Raw genomic sequence first — 20,826 nt, 5'->3', positions numbered from 1 at the left:
AAAACAAAATGGTTATCAAACGGATAAAAATGATTATCAAACGAAGCCTTAATATTTTATTAGATACAAAATTTAATTTTATGCTTAATAAATTTGTTTATTTTGTCAAAGTGAATTTAACTCAGCAAGATCTTCTTTTTTAGAGATGGAAAATTTGATCCAAATTCCATGGTTGTTGTAGTTATAATTATTTCTTTAAAAAAAAATACTGAGTACGTTAATTAGGAGAAAAGATTGAAAATTCAATGGACTAAACTTAATTTAAAAAAAGAATAATAATCTAAATTCTCCAGCTGCAAAGCAACAATTCTTTTTTCTTCATTATTTATTCCATTTGGCATATTGATTGAAATAAATTTACCAACCACACAACAAAATTTAAAAAGTCAGCATGAAAATAAATAGCAATAAGAATGTCCAAAAAAAAAAAGATGATTTATTTATTTATTCTTGTATAATATAAAATTGAGGTAGGTTTGTGTGTAGCATCCCTAACTACCCAATCATTATGTGCAACTTAAAATGTGGGCCCTAACTCTCAAGTGTATAAATTATTGTAAAAACAAGGCCAGTATTACATTATCCACTTCAATTTTTGTCCTTTGGTCAAATTATACCTTGATGCATGTTTGACAAATTCCTTCCTTATTATTTCTTTCCATATTATACATGGTCACTTTAATTTTTATTGTGAAATGAGGTTGGACAAATTCCACTTTGTTTTTCTTTTCTTTTTTTTTTCCCATTTATATTAACAATATTATTTTCTTATAAATTACTTTTCTTTTATTAATTATGTGACTTATAAACATCAATTATTATTCTACCACTAAAGTTATAAGAGCTAAAACTCCATGGTAATTATTTCTTTTTTTTTTTCCCATTTATATTAACAATATTATTTTCTTATAAATTATTTTTCTTTTATTAATTATGTGACTTATAAACATCAATTATTATTCTACCACTAAAGTTATAAGAGCTAAAACTCCATGGTAATTATTTCTTTTTTTTTTTTAATTAAGTTTATTATCTCTCTATTTCTTATCATGATTTGCATCATTTTAAGTATAATGGTCAAATTCTTAACCAAATTCCAAAAACAAATATTTAAAAACTACTTTTTTCCCCAAAATTTGGCTTGATTTTTTAAACCATTGATAAAAAAAAATGGATAACAAATGAAGAAGTTTAGAGATGAAAGTAATGTACTTAATTTTTAAAAATAAAAAATCAAAAATCAAATTGTTATCAAATGGTGCCTAAAATGTTATAAGATACAATTGACTACTTTGTGTGAAAAATGTTTTGTTTATTATTATTATTATTATAGACTCTTATTACTTTGTAATTTATTTAAAAACATAAATATATATATATATATAAATATATAATTTATAAGTTTTTGTTTTTGTTTTGGAAATTCTTTCTTTCGTATAATCTTGCAATTTTTTCAAATATGTTTTTGTAAAGACAACATAAAAAAACGACTATAATTTTTCAAAGTAAAGACTTCAATAACTTATTTTGGGGGAAAAAAAACATTTTTTATGTTTGAAAAATATAAAAGTAGATTATAAAACAACATATTATTGATAAACAACCATGACATTTTAAAGAAAGAAAATAAAATCATATTCTCTCTAATTTTTACATTTATATTATGAATGATGTAAATGTGTTAAATTGTCGAACTCGAACATTGTTCGATAGGTATTCTCATCCATTAACAAGTTAAAGGTTTAATTCTTTTTTCAAAATGTTATTAAACTAAGGAATTTAATTATAAATTTTGTCCTTATGATTTGGAAAGAGTCACAATTTAGATCCTATAATTTTAAAAGTTAGTATTTAGTTTTTATGGTTTGATAAAATCTTCGTACGTAGTCCTTAATTTAGGGACTATTTAGAAGTGTTTAATCAAACTATAAGAACTAAATTCTATAACTAAATTTTAACTTTCTCTAAACTATAGAGACTAAATTGACAATTTAACTTAAAAAAATATTAGATGATTATTACATTATTAAAAAAATAAGATGTCTATTTATTTTAGCTAACATCTCCATCTTGTAAGTTCAAATTTATTAGGTCTATTAGATCTGAACTGTAAATTGCCTTTTTTAGGTAATGTAGGCTACTAAATACCTTAGCTTTATTAGGCACATTAATTTAAAGTCACTTTCCATTCCATCTATCATTTAATTTCCTTTCCAAATTACCTTTTTTAAAAATATTTATAAAATTTAAATTTAAATCTGGAATGAGGTCTAATTCCTTCTCATTTTTTGTTAATTAATTATTTCCTAGGATTTATGATATTAAGAAATTAAAAAAATATATATATAGAAAGAATGAATGAATACTATTGTCACTTTCTTTTTTTCATAATATGTAAGGTGAGAGAATTGAACATCTAATTCTATATCGATAATATAAGTACTATACTTGTTGAGTCATGCTCATTCGATGATATTATTGTACTTCTACATGTTTCTTTATGTATAAGTTTCATTTACTTTTTTTGATTTAGAAAAAAATTAATTGTCATCATGAAAATAATTTTTTTTCCTCAAATTTGATTTCTATTATTTTATTATTAATAAATAATAGTGAAAATAGAACTTTAAAAGTAATAAAAAATTAAACTCAACTAGTTAAAATATCACACGGAAAAAAGAGTTAAAAATTCGAATCTTGACAAATGGAGGTGTATATTGAAGGTAAAATTATTTAAAGATTTTTTTTTAGAAGGTGAAATTGGCTTACCAACATATAAATATAAATAAATAAGGCCATGGTCAAAGTTTTGATGAGAAATGTATCATACGCCTAAGTTTTCTTGAAATTGGGATCCCTCCACTTTATTGGGCCCTGCCTCAATTATTAGAAGGGAAAAAAAATTTAAAAAACTGCTTCAAATAATTTAGTATATGTTTATAAATATTTTATTTTTATTTAGTGCCATTTTGTTCCACGTTTTTTTGTTTAAAATATTAAGGGATTTTGTTTTTCTCCAAAAAACAAAAAAAAAACCTTCGTTTAGCACTTTTTCTAAAGAGAAATTCTTATAAATAAACAATCTAAAAAATATTTAGATTTAATAGTAAAAAGTTCAAAAAAATGTTTTATATTTTTGGAATAGTAAAAATGTAAATACTTTTGAATATTTTTTATATTTAAAAAAACTCCTTTCTAAACTAAGGCTCTTGAAACTCATATTACTTCTTGTAATAAAAAGTTAAACAATAAAAAAACGTTGCATAAAATAGTTATCATGGAAAGATTTATTAATTTAATTTTGTAAGACATTATGAAAAGAAAGTCGACAAAATCGTGTGCTAAATATTCTTTTAGGAAAAACAGAAAGTAATATTTTAAAATAAGGGAAGAAAAAAACATCAAAATATGATTTGGTAAATGAATGAAAATAAATCCAATAAAACAGTACAAAACGAAAAATATAATTTTTAATTAAGTGAAATTTACCATTCTACTTTACACATCTATAGCTATTCCAAGAGGTGAAATTTACCTCACCTCTTTAGATTGACTTTTTAAATTTTTTTTTTACCATGATTTTATCATATGTCCCCAAAGGGACAGTATTTTTTTTTTTTTTTTCTTTTACCATGATTAAATACACCTATATCCATCCCGAATATAGTAAAAAAAAATTAAAAAGAATACTTGCCCACATGACCAATTTTAATTAGGTAACTAAGTGGGCTGTACAAAAATTCTAAATTTTTTCTCTTTTTTTAATCTAGATAAGTACTTAAAAGGTCATTATAAATTGGTGTAAAAATTTGAAATACAAAGTGAAAGATAGAATCCAGTCAATATATTTGATAAAAAAGTAACCATTTATTGGAATATAGTTTAGCAGATAAAACATGATATAAACAACGAGAAACATATATATATATATAAACACAAAATGTCAACCAGAAGTTGTTTCTGTGGGTAAAGAAAGAAAAATTGTACAATTGGCCGCAAGCTGTGATAACTTTAGCATTGGGCTTTTCACTCGTCATTCTGAGAATAATCAACACACAAACTTTCCCGGAAAATCATACAACAAATTAAAGAGAAAATGAGATTTGGAGAGAACTGTCTGTTTTTTCTTCCAAAAACAGGGTAAAATTAATCAAATGGGTTAATTTAGTACTTTTTTTCTTCTTTTTCTCTCTATTCTTGAACAACAACGACAATAAGACAATGATAATAACAATATATGTACCACAATTCTAAGTGTAGAATTGGACGAGTTCATCGGCGGACCCCAATTGGGTGGCGGCATTTTCAAGCATCCACAGCAAGTGCTCGAACAGAACAACCTCGCAAGACACGACAAGACCCTGGTCGTCGGAATTGGCGGACGACTTGTCGACTAACTCTTGGAAGAGGGGGTGATGGACGACGTCGGAGGAGAGGAGGTAGCGGCGGCGGGACCTGCCGACGAAGACGGGGTGGAGGTGGTGGTTGTCGTTGTCGTTGTCGTCGAGGGCGGCGGAGGAGACGGCAGAGGAGGAGGTGGGGGTGCCGGTGCGGGAGAGCTTGGAGATGGAAGGCCAGCGTTTGATGGCGGATTTGAGCTTCGTGAGCCTACCGAGCTTGGCCATGGCGGTGGGGTTGGAGAATTTTGAGAATTTGAGAGAGAATTTGAAGGATGTGTAGTGTGAATTTGGGGATTTAGATCAGAATGGAAGGGAATTATAAAAGGGAAGAAGGAGAAGGAAGAGGACAAAAGGGAAGGTGGGACCAGGGATTCAAGAACACAGCTAAGCATGAAGATAATTATCAATAATATTTATAACAACAACAAACAAAATGCCTTCTTCTTCTTCTTCTTCTTCTTCCTCTTCCTCCTCCTCCTCCTATTCCTCCTTTTCCATATTCTTAGGCTTTTGCTATTATATTTACCCCAATGGTGGAAAATTTATTCAATCAAACTACCATATTCTAGGATGAGAATTCCCAAATTTACTGATTTAGTTAAGTTTTCATACACAATTGTCCTCTATGAACTCATATTTAAAGACATTAATTTCAGATATACATTTACTTATTCAAAGATGATTTGAAATCTTCTAAAATGAATACATTTCAATGTGTCGTTGAGATCAGACTTTTATACTAGAATCTATGTGAGAACACACCATCGTAATAACGTAATAATTTGCTATCTACACAAGAAGATAAAAAGTCGAATCAAATTTAATTAAAAACATCACGTTCTATCCATAGACATTTTTTTATTAACAAGAAGAAAATTTTGATTAACAAAATGTTCACACAAAATGGTTAAAATAAACCAAAAAAAAATTGAATACTAATAACAAAAAATGTTACAATTTATCCCGATCAAACCAAGCATTTACATCGAAATTGGTGCATCATTTCATGTTGTGTTTATATCCTTAACAAAAAAATAATTTTATTGCAATCTAAATATTGAGAAAAAGTACAAAAACTTTATAAAAACGAAAATTTGAAAGTAAAATAACTTTAGATATGAATTTTTTTTGGAGACCTATATATATACTTTTATATTAAGTTAAATTACAGAAAATACCTCTAAACTTTGTAGTTTATATGAGAAATAATTTCGTACTTTTAAAAGTTTCAAAAGTATCCTTAAACTAAAAAAAAAAAAACCTTTAAATACCTTTTCACTTTTTGGTTGTGTGTTCAACTGTCATGTTGGGAATTTTATTTTGGTTTTTTTCTTTTATATTTATTTCCGTCTTTTATATTTTATTTATTTTCTTCATTAATTTTGCTATTTACAAAAATAAATATATCATATTTATTTTTTTATTTTAATTTTGAATTTTAAAATTCTCCAATATATATTTCAAATTTCAACTCCCAAGTTGACACTTTTATTTTTCTTCTTTATATTTATTTCCATCTTTTATATTTTATTTATTTACTTCATTAATTTTTCTATTTACAAAAATAATTCTGCTATATTTATATTTTATTTAAATTTTGAATTTTAAAATTATCTAATATATATATATTTTAATGTTCAATTTGTATATTGATTTTTTTATATTTTAACTTTTGAGTATTAATTTTTATAATATGCATATTTATATATTATTTTAATTCTAATATTTCTTATATATCTGAAACCGAGTAGAATTTTACAATATAAAAATTATTGAGTTTTATGTCCTAAAACTCGTGGATAGTGGGTGCTATTAATTGACTGTCATCAGTAAAAGAGTTATAGATGTTAATTCAATAAATGTTATTCTATTGTTTTCTATTTTGTCTTAATAACACTAAATCCAATAAACTAACATCCAAGATTGTCTTATGAGTCTTGAACTGTATGTGAAGACATACATAGATCAATATTCAAGGTACAATCTAAAGGGTCTATAGTATAAAGATACGGCTGGGTACCTTATCCTTGTGACATTATGGATATGACCCACTTTGTATTTGATACAAACACAATGATCCAACGCATTCTTGTAGGTAACACGCGAATAGGGATATGTGGAGACATAGATGTTATTCAGTAAAAGAGTTATAGATGTTAATTCAATAAATGTATCTTATGGAATGAGTTTGCATAAGACCGGATCGTGAAATAGTAACTGCTAGATGTAACATCGTTAACTAGTTAGGTTTCTATTTCAATAGGATGACCTAGTCAACTTAGTCTTAATCCTGAGTATATTATGAACTCCCGTTCATGAGGGATTGTTCTTTGATTTGTATGAGTGAGGGTGGCCAATTCACCAACTCAATATGCATACCATTTTGGGGACAAGACTGAGTAGGAAGCAAGGAACATAATAATACAAGATGAAATTCACTATTTTTCGTCTTCAGGGTAAGTAGATGAGTATCCCTTAAATGGTGTCTCCGGAACTTGAACAATGGACCCTACCCTCTCATTAGCTCGAGAGAGGTTTCTGTTTATTGGATGGACCATAAACAGGTCGTTCATTAAATGTGCATTAGTACTTAAGAGACAGATGTAACCCAAGGGTAAAACGGTAATTTGACCTAGTTGGAGTTACAAATACTCGTGAAGGATTAACTTGTTGTTATTGGTCTATATCCGTGGATACATAAATATATCTGTATGAGAAGAGTGCAGTTGTGGGTCTTTAATGGAGTGTACCCATAGTTAACGAATATTGATTAATTTGGTTAATGAGTTTAGCCAATTAATCTGATATCATTGGAACTTCTGATCTACAGATTCATTAGGCCCCTTGTTAGCTCACTAAAAGATATTAAAGAGGGGTGATTTGAGTTATTCAAATCAATTTGAGAAAATTGTATATTAATATAATTAATATGTAATTGATTATAGATATGATGTATAATTTAAATTAAATTAGAAAGAAACATTTGAATAAGAATCAAATAATTAATTCAATTGAATTAGATTCACAAAAAATTAATTAATAGAGAGGTGTTGCACATATACATATGATGTTTATGATAATTAAATATATATGCGTTAAATGGGATTTAATGTATAAATAGTTATTTAATTAATTGTGCTAATTAATTAAATAAATGTTATTTAATTAATTATGCATAAGAAAAAATTAGAAAAAGAATAGGAGAAGAGATTGACCCTTCTTTATATAAAGTCTTCCTTGTGGCCCTTTTTGGGACACAACAAAACATAACAAAATTGCAAGCATTTATTGTGCAATTTTTTTCCCTAAGCCACAAGAGAAATCCTCTCTACTCTCCCAAAAAATCTTCCTCCTCACTCTCTTTCGATAGTTGTATACTACCTATTCTTCTATTGGAATCTTTGAGAATAACAAGGTTACTCTTGTAGTCGTGTTTAAGATTGTTCGAGGAAACATTCGTGTTTAAGATCGTTGGAGGAGTCGTTCGTTGGAACATTGAGAGGATCGTTCTAAGAGCTTGGGAATCTACAAAGATAAGAATGGTTCTATCCTTTTCCTATGGCATGCTATTTACATGTTTGTCCTACGTATATTCTGTTTTAGTTTACTATTTTTGTTTATGGAAAATCGATTTGCAGGATGCAAGGTGTTCACAACGTCTCTGCTGCGAGATCCGATCCCTTCACAAGTTTTGTTGACTAAGACATTCATTTAGCTTAACTTTAATATTTTACAACCATGACATTTAAGAAAAATGGCTCGAGTTAGAAATGAGAGTACCAATCAAATTTGAGCAACATATGAAAAATAGGATACAACTTTGTAATTATATTTAGTTTTCATCAAGATTTTTTGTATTAGATGATATAAATTTTTTATAATATCTTTTTTTATGTTTAATATATGACATATCTTCTTTATATATATATATAGTTTTATTTTTGTTTCTTTTTCTTTTTTTCAAGTAACAAGGAACATGAATAGTTATCAAACATACTCATGTTTTTTTTGTTCTCAGAAAAGAGGAATCTGGAAACAAAAAATAGAGAATGAAAAACAGAAAACAAGTAACGAGAACGTGATCAAACGGGCCTTTAGTTATTGTCTTTTTGTTCTTTATTTCTTTCTCCTTATTTTATTACATCTCGTACTCATGAATTCTATTTCAATGAAATAATTATAATTATTTTTCATTATGAACTAAATTCTTTAGGAGATTCAGTCTTTTGAATGCGCTAAAAAGCATAGAATGACTTGAGAAATTATGTAGCATTGCACCGACTCTTTTATACTATTTCTTTTGTTGAAGTTAAGGTTTATCTTGTTAATTTGAACTAGTCAATTAATTAAGTTAGCATGTTAATTGAGTCTTAATGTTGAAAAAGTTAAAGCAATATACAAAGTTAATAAAGTAATATAAGACTAAAGGCCGCTTAGACATATGACATCACGTGACCTTAGACATAAGGCAAAACATAGGGATAAAGGATTTGCAGGTAGTTGTTTAAGTTACAATCATCCATAACCATATGGATTTGAGTACTAAGACTTGTAAGGGTGCCTTGAAATTAATGTTGAATTGAAGTTAACATCTTGGTTCATAATTTGAAAGGCAGTGTGGTATTGTGGCTGCCATGCTCATGGTAGTTTGCTATCATTACTTATCCTTTGGAAAAAGGATACTCAAATACTTTTATCTTATTATTTGTTAACAGTGTTCTCTTGCACTTAACCATTAATTATTCCCTAAATTACGACAATCCATACACCTTTATTTATTACTCGCTAACAAATCACTATTTAAAAATAATAATTAAAACTCAAGATTTCATATATATTCTACATTTAATTTGCATTCCTAACTTTGTTACACCTATTTGAATTGAATGATTGAAATGGTTATACGACAAAATGGTGATGCTTTTATGTATGAATATGATTTAGACCAGAAATATGAAACTCATCATGATCTAATGATGGATATATATATTTAAAAGAACATTCACGTCCTTTGCCCCATTACAACTACTTGAATAACACAACTAATTGGTGTACCTTTTTCCTATATGAGTGTAATCAGAACCATAAATGTGAACCATCACGATCTAAGGTGGATATATCTTTGAACGGACAATCACGTCATTTCCCTGTTAAAACTATTTAGGTCAAAGTGGTTACACGATGAAGTATTCTTTTTGAGTATGAGTATGATTTAGACCATAAATATGAAATATATCTTTATATAAAGTCTAGATATGTTTAAATGGGCATTTATGGCCTTTTCCCTTAAAATTTCATAAATTTCTATATGGTCTTTCTCCTCAAATAATTACAACTATTTGTGTTAAACAATGGAAATGACTATTTCATTAATTAGAATATTTTTAAACTTCTTGTATGTATATTAAAATAAAACTATACATTTTACGTACATCACACATGTTATATTTCGTTAATTAGAATCTTTTTAAACTTCTTTTATGGATACTAAAATAAAACTATACATTTCACGTATATCAATATTATATTAAAAAAATTTAGAAAAAATTGGGATGAAAAGTAAGCTTAATATATATGAAGAAAAGTGACAAATGTCAAGAATTGATAAAATTTATAGTTTAACTCGGTTTAGTACTTCCTTTTCATAAATGATGAAATTTATAGTTTACTGAGATTAGTTTTATCTTAGATGATATCATCTTTTTGGCCCAAGATTTTAAGCATGTGTTGAATTTTCTTTTCGTAACTATGTTGATCTGAGAGCAGGTCTTCTTCTGTGGAAGACGGTGAGATTTTTCAGTGGGTAGATTTTGTAAGTTTGTCTCATAGCACTTTCAAATTTTCATTTTTCAAAATTAACACACTTTTTAAAGATTTATTAAACTAATTTTCTTGGTCCATCTTGACGAAATTGACTATCGAAATTTAGTTAAAAACAACTAACTTTTTCCAACTTGTAGATTGTTTTAAGTCTTGTCGGTACATCTCGGACAGATTACGCAACGAGATTCTACTAATTTTTATAAATATTATGTATTCTTCCTAAATCTTATATATTTTCAAATTTTCTCCTAATTAAGTTATCTTTACCAAATATTACATCAAATACTTTTTTAAATCTTTACCCCAATTTCTATTTTCGTAATTATATGAATTTTCAACTTTTTAAATGAATTTACTATTTATCCAAATGGATTGAAAGTGGTTGCATTTTGATTTTTAAATTTTTGGGAAAGATTAAATTTTGAAAAAAAAAAAAAAAACTTGTTAGATAGTCTTTTTGGGATTTAAAAAATAGGCAGTCTTATTGAAGTTTTATTTATTTTTTAGGGGGAACAAAAACTCAGTTTACTACTTCCTTTTCAAAAAAGATTACTTACAATAAGCTTTCTTCTTATTTTCTATTATATTTATGTATGATAGGAAAGGAAGTAGAAAACTGAAAAGAAAAACACACTTCTAGAATTATTTTATAATTATAGTAAAATATTATTAATTTTGAAATTAAGTTGAATTTTGCGAAAACAAATGTTTTTAAAATAGGAAAAAGTAAACACAAAAAAATTATTAATAAATAACTATAGTCTAAAATACAAAAATTAATTAATTAATTAATTAAATAAATAAATAACTTATTGTCAAACAGTACTAAATGATTTGATTACTTATTTTCTTCATTTTTTCCCAAGGGGATTATTAAAGCTCTCATGGACGGTTTATCCTCATTAAGACAGGAGACCTTGACTATGTGTTATACAAATCAAATTAACATGGCAGCTTTTTAAAAACCTTATCTTCTTATGTTTAGACAATCTTTTTATATATATGGTCGACATAATTAATCATTAATTAGGGCTAATTCGGTTCATTCTAAAAACTTATGACAGAATAAATTATTCTAAAAAAACTTGTGAGAAATAAATTAGTTTCTTTTGTTCCTAAACAATTGAGTTTCTGTTGCCATTATTTGATTTAATAATACAATTTAATTATTTTATATTTATTATTTAAGTTTAGTTTTAGTTTAAATTATAATTTTAATTGCATCTAATAGGTTCATGATCTACTTTACAAAAGTATCTAATAACTCTTTAAACTTTTAATGTTGCATGTCAATTCGGTCTGAACTTTATAAATTTTTATCTAATAAGTAACTAGCATATTTACCTTTTTAAATTAATGAATTTATTAGTTATAGAATTGAGATTTTGTGTCTAACGAAATATTAAATTATTAACTTTACATTCATAATGGGTTGTGATTTTATTTTAAACATGATAAATTGGTCAATAACTCGTTGGACCTAAAATTTAAAATTTCAAGATTTATTAGATGTAAGATTAAAAGTTCACAGACTTATCAAATATATTTTAAAGTTTGAAGACATATCACAAAAGTTTGAAATTTTAAATATATATTAACACAAACTGAATGTTTAGAAATTAGACCAGTAATTTAATCTAAATTTTAATTGAGTTAAAAAAATGTTTAATTTTAATTTTAATTTTCTCACAAGAAGCTAAAATTTAGTCAAACTCCACAAATTATCTTTACCATTACCATATTAAAATCATTTTAAGTTTTCTATTCATTCAATATATGATTTTGCTGTTTTATACTTGATGATTGTGTTAGCTTAACTGTATTCAATTTTAGTTTATTTGGAGACTTTTTGAGAAGGTAAAGAAAAATGTATAGAGGAAATTGGAAAGATAGCAATCAATTCACAAGATATTAGTAGATATAATATTGTAAAAGAATTTGTAGATATAACAAAATTTAGATTTTACTTTCGAAGTTTATCAATGACAGACTGTATCACTAGTGGGGTCTATCAATGATAAATCATAACACAGATAGATTTTATAATATTTATAATTCTTTAAAAATGTCGTTATATAATTAATTATTATTCTTAAAAGTGCTATCCAATGTAATTATTCATTAATTTAAATTTAAAGTCAAACAGTAGGACTAAATTGAAACTTTTAAATTTATAGGGATGGAACTAAAGTTAAGTCGAAATTATACGGAAGAAAATTGTAATTTAGACTTGAAATTTATATTTATTTATTTTCTTAAAAATATGATTGTCCTTCAAAATCATATTATTTCATAAGTAGAGTGTAAAAATATTAAATATTGAAACTTGATTGAGAATGGGAATGAGTGTTGATTGATAATTATGTGTAGACATCTCATTTAGAATGATTGAAGATTAGGGCAAGAAGTGGGTTATTAAGACAAGACAATCAATGATGTTGTTGGCCTCTAATTCCATAAAAAAGACATAAAAAAAATATAAAAAAAAAATAACCAAATTTAATCAATTAGATTACCAATTAAGGTTGTATATTATAATGGTTGAGCAAGATCCAACCAATATTTGGATTTAATAATTCATATAAGTTAAGGTCCACATGTGAATCAAAAGTGTGAAGTATAAGCCATAGAACAAAGCACAATAAATCAGTTGTGGGTTGGGAGGGAATAATAATTAATAAGAAGAACAAGTTAATTATTATGTAATTGTAATAATATATATATATATATATATATATTTTGGTTGTGAAATCTTGTTCAACAAAACAAATTATGCCCTCAATTTGGCCCTTTTCTTTTTTCTTTTTTCTCCCAATTGGAAAAAGAAAATGTTAGGTTGTTAAGGTACAAGTAGCCAACTTTTTCCTACTCCTTTTTTCTTCTTCCTTCCCCCATCTGCCCAATGCCCAATGGATTTCTTTCTATCTCCTTTCAACATTTCAATTCTTTACTTAGCTTTTAGGCTAGCATTATATTGTACATGTAACCATAATAATTGTGAAATTTTCACTCTTTTGTTTATAATTTTTTTAAAATAAAAACAAATGTTAAATCAAACGTAACTCAATTGGTATATAAATGTAATATTAATCATGAGCTCTGTGGTTTGAATATACTCAAAATAATAGTAATAAAATAAAAACAGGATTTTTTCCTTTTCTAATAATGATAATCAAATAAAAGCTTATCCATACTTTTTTATCCTTTTCATCTTCTAAAATAAATTATATTGTTGGGAATTAAATTTACCTTAAATTTGACTAAATAAATCATCAACATGGCCAAAATAAATGCAACTTTCGGGCATCAAATTATTGTTTATAATTTATTTAATAATTTTGATGTAATTTTAATATTTTTTTAAAATTTTATCCTTTTCCATGATATATTTATGTCAATTTGATAAGATAATGACGTGGCATTAAGGTTTCATATGGGAAGCTATCTTAAGTTTTACTTTTACGTTTTTCTGGATGAATTATGATGAATTGAAATTTCGCCTTTGAACTTTTTCTTTCAAGTCTAGTCAAGAGAGTTTCCTAAATTTTGTAATTCATATATTGAGTTTGCATGTCTAGAACATTATTCAAGTGGGACTGATCATTTTATATATCTTGTAGAGTGTTTGAATCGTAGACCAAAAAACTTGTTCTTTATTTCAAGATTTTTGATCTTAAGACAATTCGTTCTCATCTAATCTTTAGGACTGAAATCGAATTTATTTTAGAGTTTAATGTTTGACGATTAAGGATTCACATATCCAAAAGATTCTTAAATTCCAATGCGTATCAAACTTAGTAATAGTTAAAACTCATTCTAGTCCCTCCTTCTCTCGAGGTATTTGATTCAAATCTCAGTATCCTAATCAATCACATAATTTTTTTTAATCTTTTGGAGGATATGGTTTTAGCTACAGAATCAAGCATACAGACCCCCTATTTAGATTCTTTTTTAAACACTTCATTCTAAACATTTTCTACACATTCATAGAATCTAATTCCCTCATATAACATGATAGACAGATAAAATCCTGCATCTTCTCTCCATGATCTATGGTCACTCTGCACCCACCTCAATTCTTTTGGCCATGGTAAATAATAGAAAATTACTATTTACTTCAAATACTTTTAAATTACGTTTTCAGAGAAGTTATACATTGACGAGAATGTGATTAGAGTACTACGTCCGTTAAAAAAGAAAATTGGATAATATCTTCATTGTTATAAAACTATTATGAGTGAAACTAAAAGTAAACCTATAAAGGTTTATGTTCAAAAAAATAAACAACTATCAGACATATACCATCGTAGAGATGTATATGATGGTTGGTCCAGTAATACCACGAAATATATATTATGGTATTACGATATTTTGTTAGCGTTGAAATTACTAGATTGGACATATTGAGATATAAAGAGAGAATAACACAGACAACAAGCTTGATCATCTACTTGGTGGTCCAAAAAAAAAAAAGAGATGGAAATGGATGTATGGGATTTGAACATTAATTAAAGAGATGAGACAGAAGAAGTTAATTTCCACCGAATCTAAAACCGGCCTATTGCCTGTGGTCCAACTCACCCGTTTCTTTCATCATACTAATGTGTTATACAAACATGTAGCTTACCTTATTCAACTAAATCATGTCCCCCTTGCCTCTATTTCCCTTCACTACCATGTTTTTCCGTTCCAATTCCATCCATGTCAATACCTACGACATGTTCGATATATACCAAATGAACGTTTCATTCACGATTAGAGAATGTTAGATTCAAAATTAAGTTCCTATGATTGAGTTACCGAAAAGGAGGATGCACCTTGTTGGTATACGTGATAACTTCCAATTCTTTTAAGTTTTTATTAACCATGCATTCATATCTTTGTAATCTCTTTCATTCATGTCCCCTCCTAAATTCGGAGGTTATATTTATGGTCGGTAGTTTTTTCTTTGATTTGGAGTTTTTCTATATTAATTCTTATGTTTCTAATTTTATTGTTTTTTCGACTATTTTTATGTTTCTTCTGATAATAGTGAGAGGTTTTTTCAATAGAGAAAATGAAAGAGAATTGTTTGTTACTTAATTTGTCTTAAACTTTTTTTTCGAAAAGAAAGGTTAAGATATGGTTTTTTTTTTCCTCCAAGTTACCCTCTTTAGTTTCTTAAATATGGTAAATTAATTACCTCCCTCTATAACAAAAATTGAAAGGAAATTTGTTGACCTCCAAGTTGGCATAAACATAAAGATGTGGGTGTGAAGCACAAACAACTTCTCACCACTAGAAAAGCCCTGAGATTTTAAAATGAATAAACAAAAAGGCCATGAAAAAGGTTGAACCTATATATATATCTCTGTGTGTAGCCAATTTGGTGATTATAAACAATGAACTTCTCTCTCTTCTTTATCCAAAGCCTTGAGTAAAGGGTTAAAAATGGGGTTGGGGAAGCAATAATAGAAGATTTGGGATCCCCACTAAGATTTGTTCAGTCAAAACTCCATGTGCTACACCACCCCTTCACCATGTGCTTAAATAGAGATCAATAACAAACCTTGCTGTTTTCAAGTCTAAATTAAAAAGACATCAAAATCAATGTTGATTTGGTGGGATTTAATTCATGTGCCATTACAAGATTATTAAAATTTTCAATTTTTTAAGGGATAAATAATTTACATATGAAACCTCCAAGAAGAAGGCTATATATTAATATTACTAAAAATGGAGTGTTGATGCCAAAATCTAGACGGAAAAAATGTACTTGGTCTCCACGTGACAGTAATGGTAAATTTATAATTTGGAGGAAGAATATGACATGCAAGAAGGAAAAATCTACACATCTCCAATGCTTAAGTCATAAAGTTTAGTTATGCAGTAAGTAGAGAGTTTGAGTATTAGAATTGATTTTTCTCTTGAGTCACAATAATGTTACTGAAAGAGTTAACAATACACATGCAGAAGTAATTAGGATCATAAGCACTCTAACTACAGCAATTTTGAGGATTAAGTATGCATGTTAATAATAAGAAAATAGGGTTTGAGATTACAATAACTTTTGTAGAAACTCAAAATGATGTAACTTCTTGGTTAATTTTGATCACGAATATCTCGTGGACCACTGTTAGAGTCTTTTCCACTATATTCCATTTTTTAATTTAAATTTCATAAATTTAAATCAAAATAGATTTTAATTTAATAATCTAAATTTTAATTTTAAATAAAATTAATTTCTTTTAAAATAATTTTAAACAAAATTAATTATAATAATTAATTAAACAATTTAATTAATTAAATTAGTTTAATATCAAATAATCAGTATAATTGAAAAAAAAGAAATTTGGGTGCTTTCTTTCTTTTCACTTTTATATTCGCTTCTTTGGTTCCTCGCCTATGGGATGCTCGTTGGTTCTACGGTTGCCCATGACGGGTAAATCCTCCAGCCCCCCAAATATCCTGCAGCCCAGCCATAACTCTTGGCAAAATGTGAGTTTGCAGGTCTCATATATCGGTCAAATGGGGTACCCCGATGGAGACATGAGGCTCAATTTAGTTGCCGCCTACTCATTAACAATGAAATGAGCAAACGATTTTTTCATAAGTAACTTAGCGCATGTGTGTCAAGTAATCCAGAGGGAAAACAAGATAAAAGGAAAGATCATGCAAGCAATGAGCCAACATAAAGAACCGCGCGTGCATACCAACTGGGTCCCTACGAGGTGATCAGTATGTACCGTAATCGTCTTCTTTGCCTTATGACCATGCCAATTTGCATGGCGGCTCACCTATAAATAACCTTATCGCCCGAACATGAATTACTATTCATGTGTAATATTTAAATCACATTTAAATATTTTCCAACATGAGCTAGCAGAGGGACCTAATGGACTTATATATCAAGAGCTCCAACGGTCCGGGATTAATCGGCTAAACTCTTTAACCTAATTAACCAACATTTGTTAACTATTGGGACACTCCACTAAAGCTCAGTAGCTAAACTCTCACTATAAATATATTTCTATCCACTTGATTTAATCATGATTAGTAAGTCGATTCTTCATAGGTTGTTCGTAATTGCAGTTAGGTCAAAATTACCATTTGATCCATGTAATTACATCTTGTTCCTTAAGTTCCACTGATCCTCTAATGAATAGTTGGTTTGTGATCCAATCACCAAACTGAGTCCCTCTCGGGCCAATGAAAGGGTGGGGTCTCTTGTTCAAAATCCGGATCAGTACTTAAGAAAACAACCTATCTACTATCCCTAGAATCAGGTAGGAGTGAGTTCCATCTTGTAAGACTATGTCTCCAATTATCTATCCAGTCTTACTCCTAAAATGGAAGGCTTATTGAGTTGGCATGTTAAGTCACTTTCACCCATGCAGATTAAAGGATAATCCCGAATAAACAGGGGTTCATAATTAATTCGACATTAAGATCGAGTTACCTAGGTCATCGAATTAAAATAATCAATCTTATCAATAAACAACGTTATAAAGTAAAAGTGACTATTTCATAGTCCGGTCTTATGTAAACTCATTGCATAGGATGCCTCCACTCGCATGTCTCTACATGAACGATTCAGGATCACATTGTTTGTATCAAATATAAAGTGGGTTGGATCTATTATGTCCCCAGGATAAGGTACCTAGCCTAATCCCTATACTATAAAACATTTTGGCTATTATTCTTACTTGATCCACTTTTACGTCTCCACATAAAGTTTAATTATTCATGCTATAACTAGGGGTTCTTAGTTTATTGGATTTATGGTTAAAATTCACTTATTCAATAACATTTTCATTGAATAACCTCAATAACAACTTTATTGTAAAATAAAATATGTTTATAGTTTACAAACCACGAGTTTTAAGACATATAACCCAATAGTTATAGTGAAATCCTAACTTAGGGCATTCATCTCAGAGCTTCCAAGTCATATTAGGTTATACCTCAAGTGAAATGGGTCATGCTATGTCATGTTCATCAAATTTGGAAGCTCGACCTTGGCTTCATCCTTAGCCAAGGTTGAGGGTGAGGAGGTTGTTTGGGCTTTTGACCCAAACTATCTTCTTCTCAAGGCCAAATAGTCTGTAGTACGCTCATTCATCAAACGGAGAGGGTCGACCTCGACTTCATTCTTGGTCGAGGCCGTGACTGAGGAGGTTGGTTTGAGCTTTTGATCCAAACTATCTTCTTCTCAAGGTCCAAATAGGTCATAATATGCTCCATTCACCAAATGGAAAGGGCTTTGGTTGAGGCCAAGGCTGATAGGGCTTCTTTGGCTCAAGCCCAAACTAGCCCTTTTCTTTAAGTTCATCATATCCTCTTTGGTCCGGTTGCTAGTATATTCACTATCGTTTTCCTAGTCCGATAGCTTTATCTTCTTCTATATGTCGCTTCTGTCCTTTAGCCCAAAAGTCATCCATAACATAGAGTATGAAGATTTGGTTGTCCGACTGTTAGTTACATCCTCATGTTGAAAATACAATTTTTTTTTTTTAATATACTTGGTTGAGTTATTAGTAAATATAGAAATTTAAAGTAATGTAATATTGATATATATATTGATAAGTTTCCAAATAAATTTTACAAGGAAAACTGACAAAGACATTATTGATTAATTAAGGAAACATAAAAACAGTAAGGAGAGAAATAATATAGACAGTGCAATATTCTGTATGAGAAGTGCTTGGGAGACATAATTTTCATAAGATGTTTGGATTATTGCCAATCTCATGTGTCATGTAATAAGGGACACGGTTTCTATCTTGTCCAAAACTTTGTTTATAGTTTTGTTCTCTTCATTTCCCTAACAAAATATCACTAGCCGACTATATATATATATATATATATATATACATATATTTAAAAAATGAATTTGATTTTATTATTATTTTTTTTTGTATTTTGTTATAACAACAATTAGTATGCATGAACTTAGGATTAATTAATATTTAAGTACTTAATTCAGATTGATTGATATTTAGAGGACACTAAATTTTATTTGTTACTGTTTTGTATTTAATTAAATTGTTTTTTTTTTAATCCAATTACGGTGTTTTCTTAAAACAGTATTTAATCCTTTTTAAAGAAATTTTTTTATCCAAAATTAGATAAACTATTCATGGAGTGGATTCATTCATTTGCAAAATAATATTGCTGCCAGTGGCAGTTATGGGCCTGAGAGAAGAAATGGGCCACAATCCTCCTCGTACGGCCCAGCCTAGACGGTGTGTAAAAGAGTCGAAGGCGGTTCTAGTACCGCTTAAGAAATCCCAAGGCAAGGCTTGCCGATGCGCTTAAGGGTTGGACCCACAACTCTTATGCCATGTAAAATGTCAGATTCTCATTGAAATCATTTCAAATTGAGGCCACGTTTATTGGGGAACATAGGTCTATTTCAATTGACTCGAGAAAAAATTATTTGATAAAAATTATTAAAAATACGTTTCAAAAGTTATTTTGAGTGATTATCAAATATTTTTATTTTTTCTTAAAATGACTTATTTTTTAAATTAAATACTTGAAGATGCATTCTAAACACAACTATAATCAATCAACGATAATCTAAAAATGAACTTTATTTGATTATGCTTGGTATTGTTTATTTGTATTTAGTAAACTTATATTTGGAGTCTACTTCCAAATCTGTAATAAAAAAACGCAAATTGATTGACAAGTAGATGATGCTCAATCCAATTGCAATTACACTAATATCATTATTGTTACTATTAATTACCATTGTTGTAAGTATTAAGCATGAGAATTATGAATTTGTCATATCTACTATTATTGTTACCGTTACCGTTATTGTTTGGCCCTAAATGGTAACGATAAAAATAAATGCGATAGACTCATAATTTTAAGCAAATGTGATAAAAAAACAATTCAGTTATGTTTTCAACTGTGGTTCATTACAATTGATCTGTCAATGGAATCTCATTACAGTTACACCAATTTTCATTACAAATTGGTAAACATGGCTTTGATGATTTGAAATTCTCAAAGAGACGAGGATGCTCCAATTTTTATATTTTTAATAAACTTATGGCCTATTTGAATTGACTAGGAAAAAAATATATTTTTTTCCATTTTCATTTAATAAAAATTGCTTAGAATAAACACTCATGTATTTAGTTACACTTTCTCAAAAGTAATTTTATATATAAGTTTATTTGATTTTATATATACTAAAAATATTCCTATCAATATCAAATTACAAAAGATAGTTATTAAAAACTATAAACTAATAATTTTACAACACTTTCATTGGCTGAGTTTTTTTTTAGTATATGATTGGTTTAATTGGTCATTGTAGTGAGTTGCTTAGTGTTGGTCGTCAGAGATAAGTAATGTAGTTGGTCACTAGAGCTGGCATTGGAAGTAGTCGTTGCTAGAGTGGGTTAATTTGCTAGAAGTGGTCGTTGGAGTTGGTAGTCGGTAGTGGTCAACGAAGTCATCGTGCAGTGGTGGTCACTAAAGTTGGTTATCAGTGATGCTCACTAGAGTTGGTCGTTGGACGTGGACACTGATGGTGGTCGCTGGAGATGGTTGTCGAAAGCTTCGTCGGTGTAGGTTGTCGATGGTGAACAACGACAACCATGGAAGT

At 28.4% G+C, this 20,826-nt stretch overlaps 1 protein-coding gene across 1 annotated transcript; it reads right to left on the bottom strand.

Moving 5' to 3' along the window:
* Positions 1-3,902: 3,902 nt before the first annotated feature.
* Positions 3,903-5,005, bottom strand: LOC120088150 (auxin-responsive protein SAUR78-like). The gene has a single exon (XM_039045256.2). The coding sequence runs from the start codon at positions 4,623-4,625 to the stop codon at positions 4,251-4,253; it is 375 nt and encodes a 124-aa protein (XP_038901184.1). The 5' UTR covers positions 4,626-5,005; the 3' UTR covers positions 3,903-4,250.
* Between the last annotated feature and the right edge of the window lie 15,821 nt (positions 5,006-20,826).

This window comes from Benincasa hispida, chromosome 1, assembly GCF_027475165.1.
Source record: "Benincasa hispida cultivar pf3 chromosome 1, pf3_genome.v1.1, whole genome shotgun sequence".
Classification (NCBI taxonomy): Eukaryota; Viridiplantae; Streptophyta; class Magnoliopsida; order Cucurbitales; family Cucurbitaceae; genus Benincasa; species Benincasa hispida.
The sequence above is the reverse complement of the archived record's forward strand: the minus strand, read 5'-3'. Positions and strand labels throughout refer to the sequence as shown.

Excerpts from the sequence above, each read along its gene's own strand:
- LOC120088150 (XM_039045256.2), bottom strand. The coding sequence starts at position 4,625 with ATGGCCAAGCTCGGTAGGCTCACGAAGCTCAAATCCGCCATCAAACGC.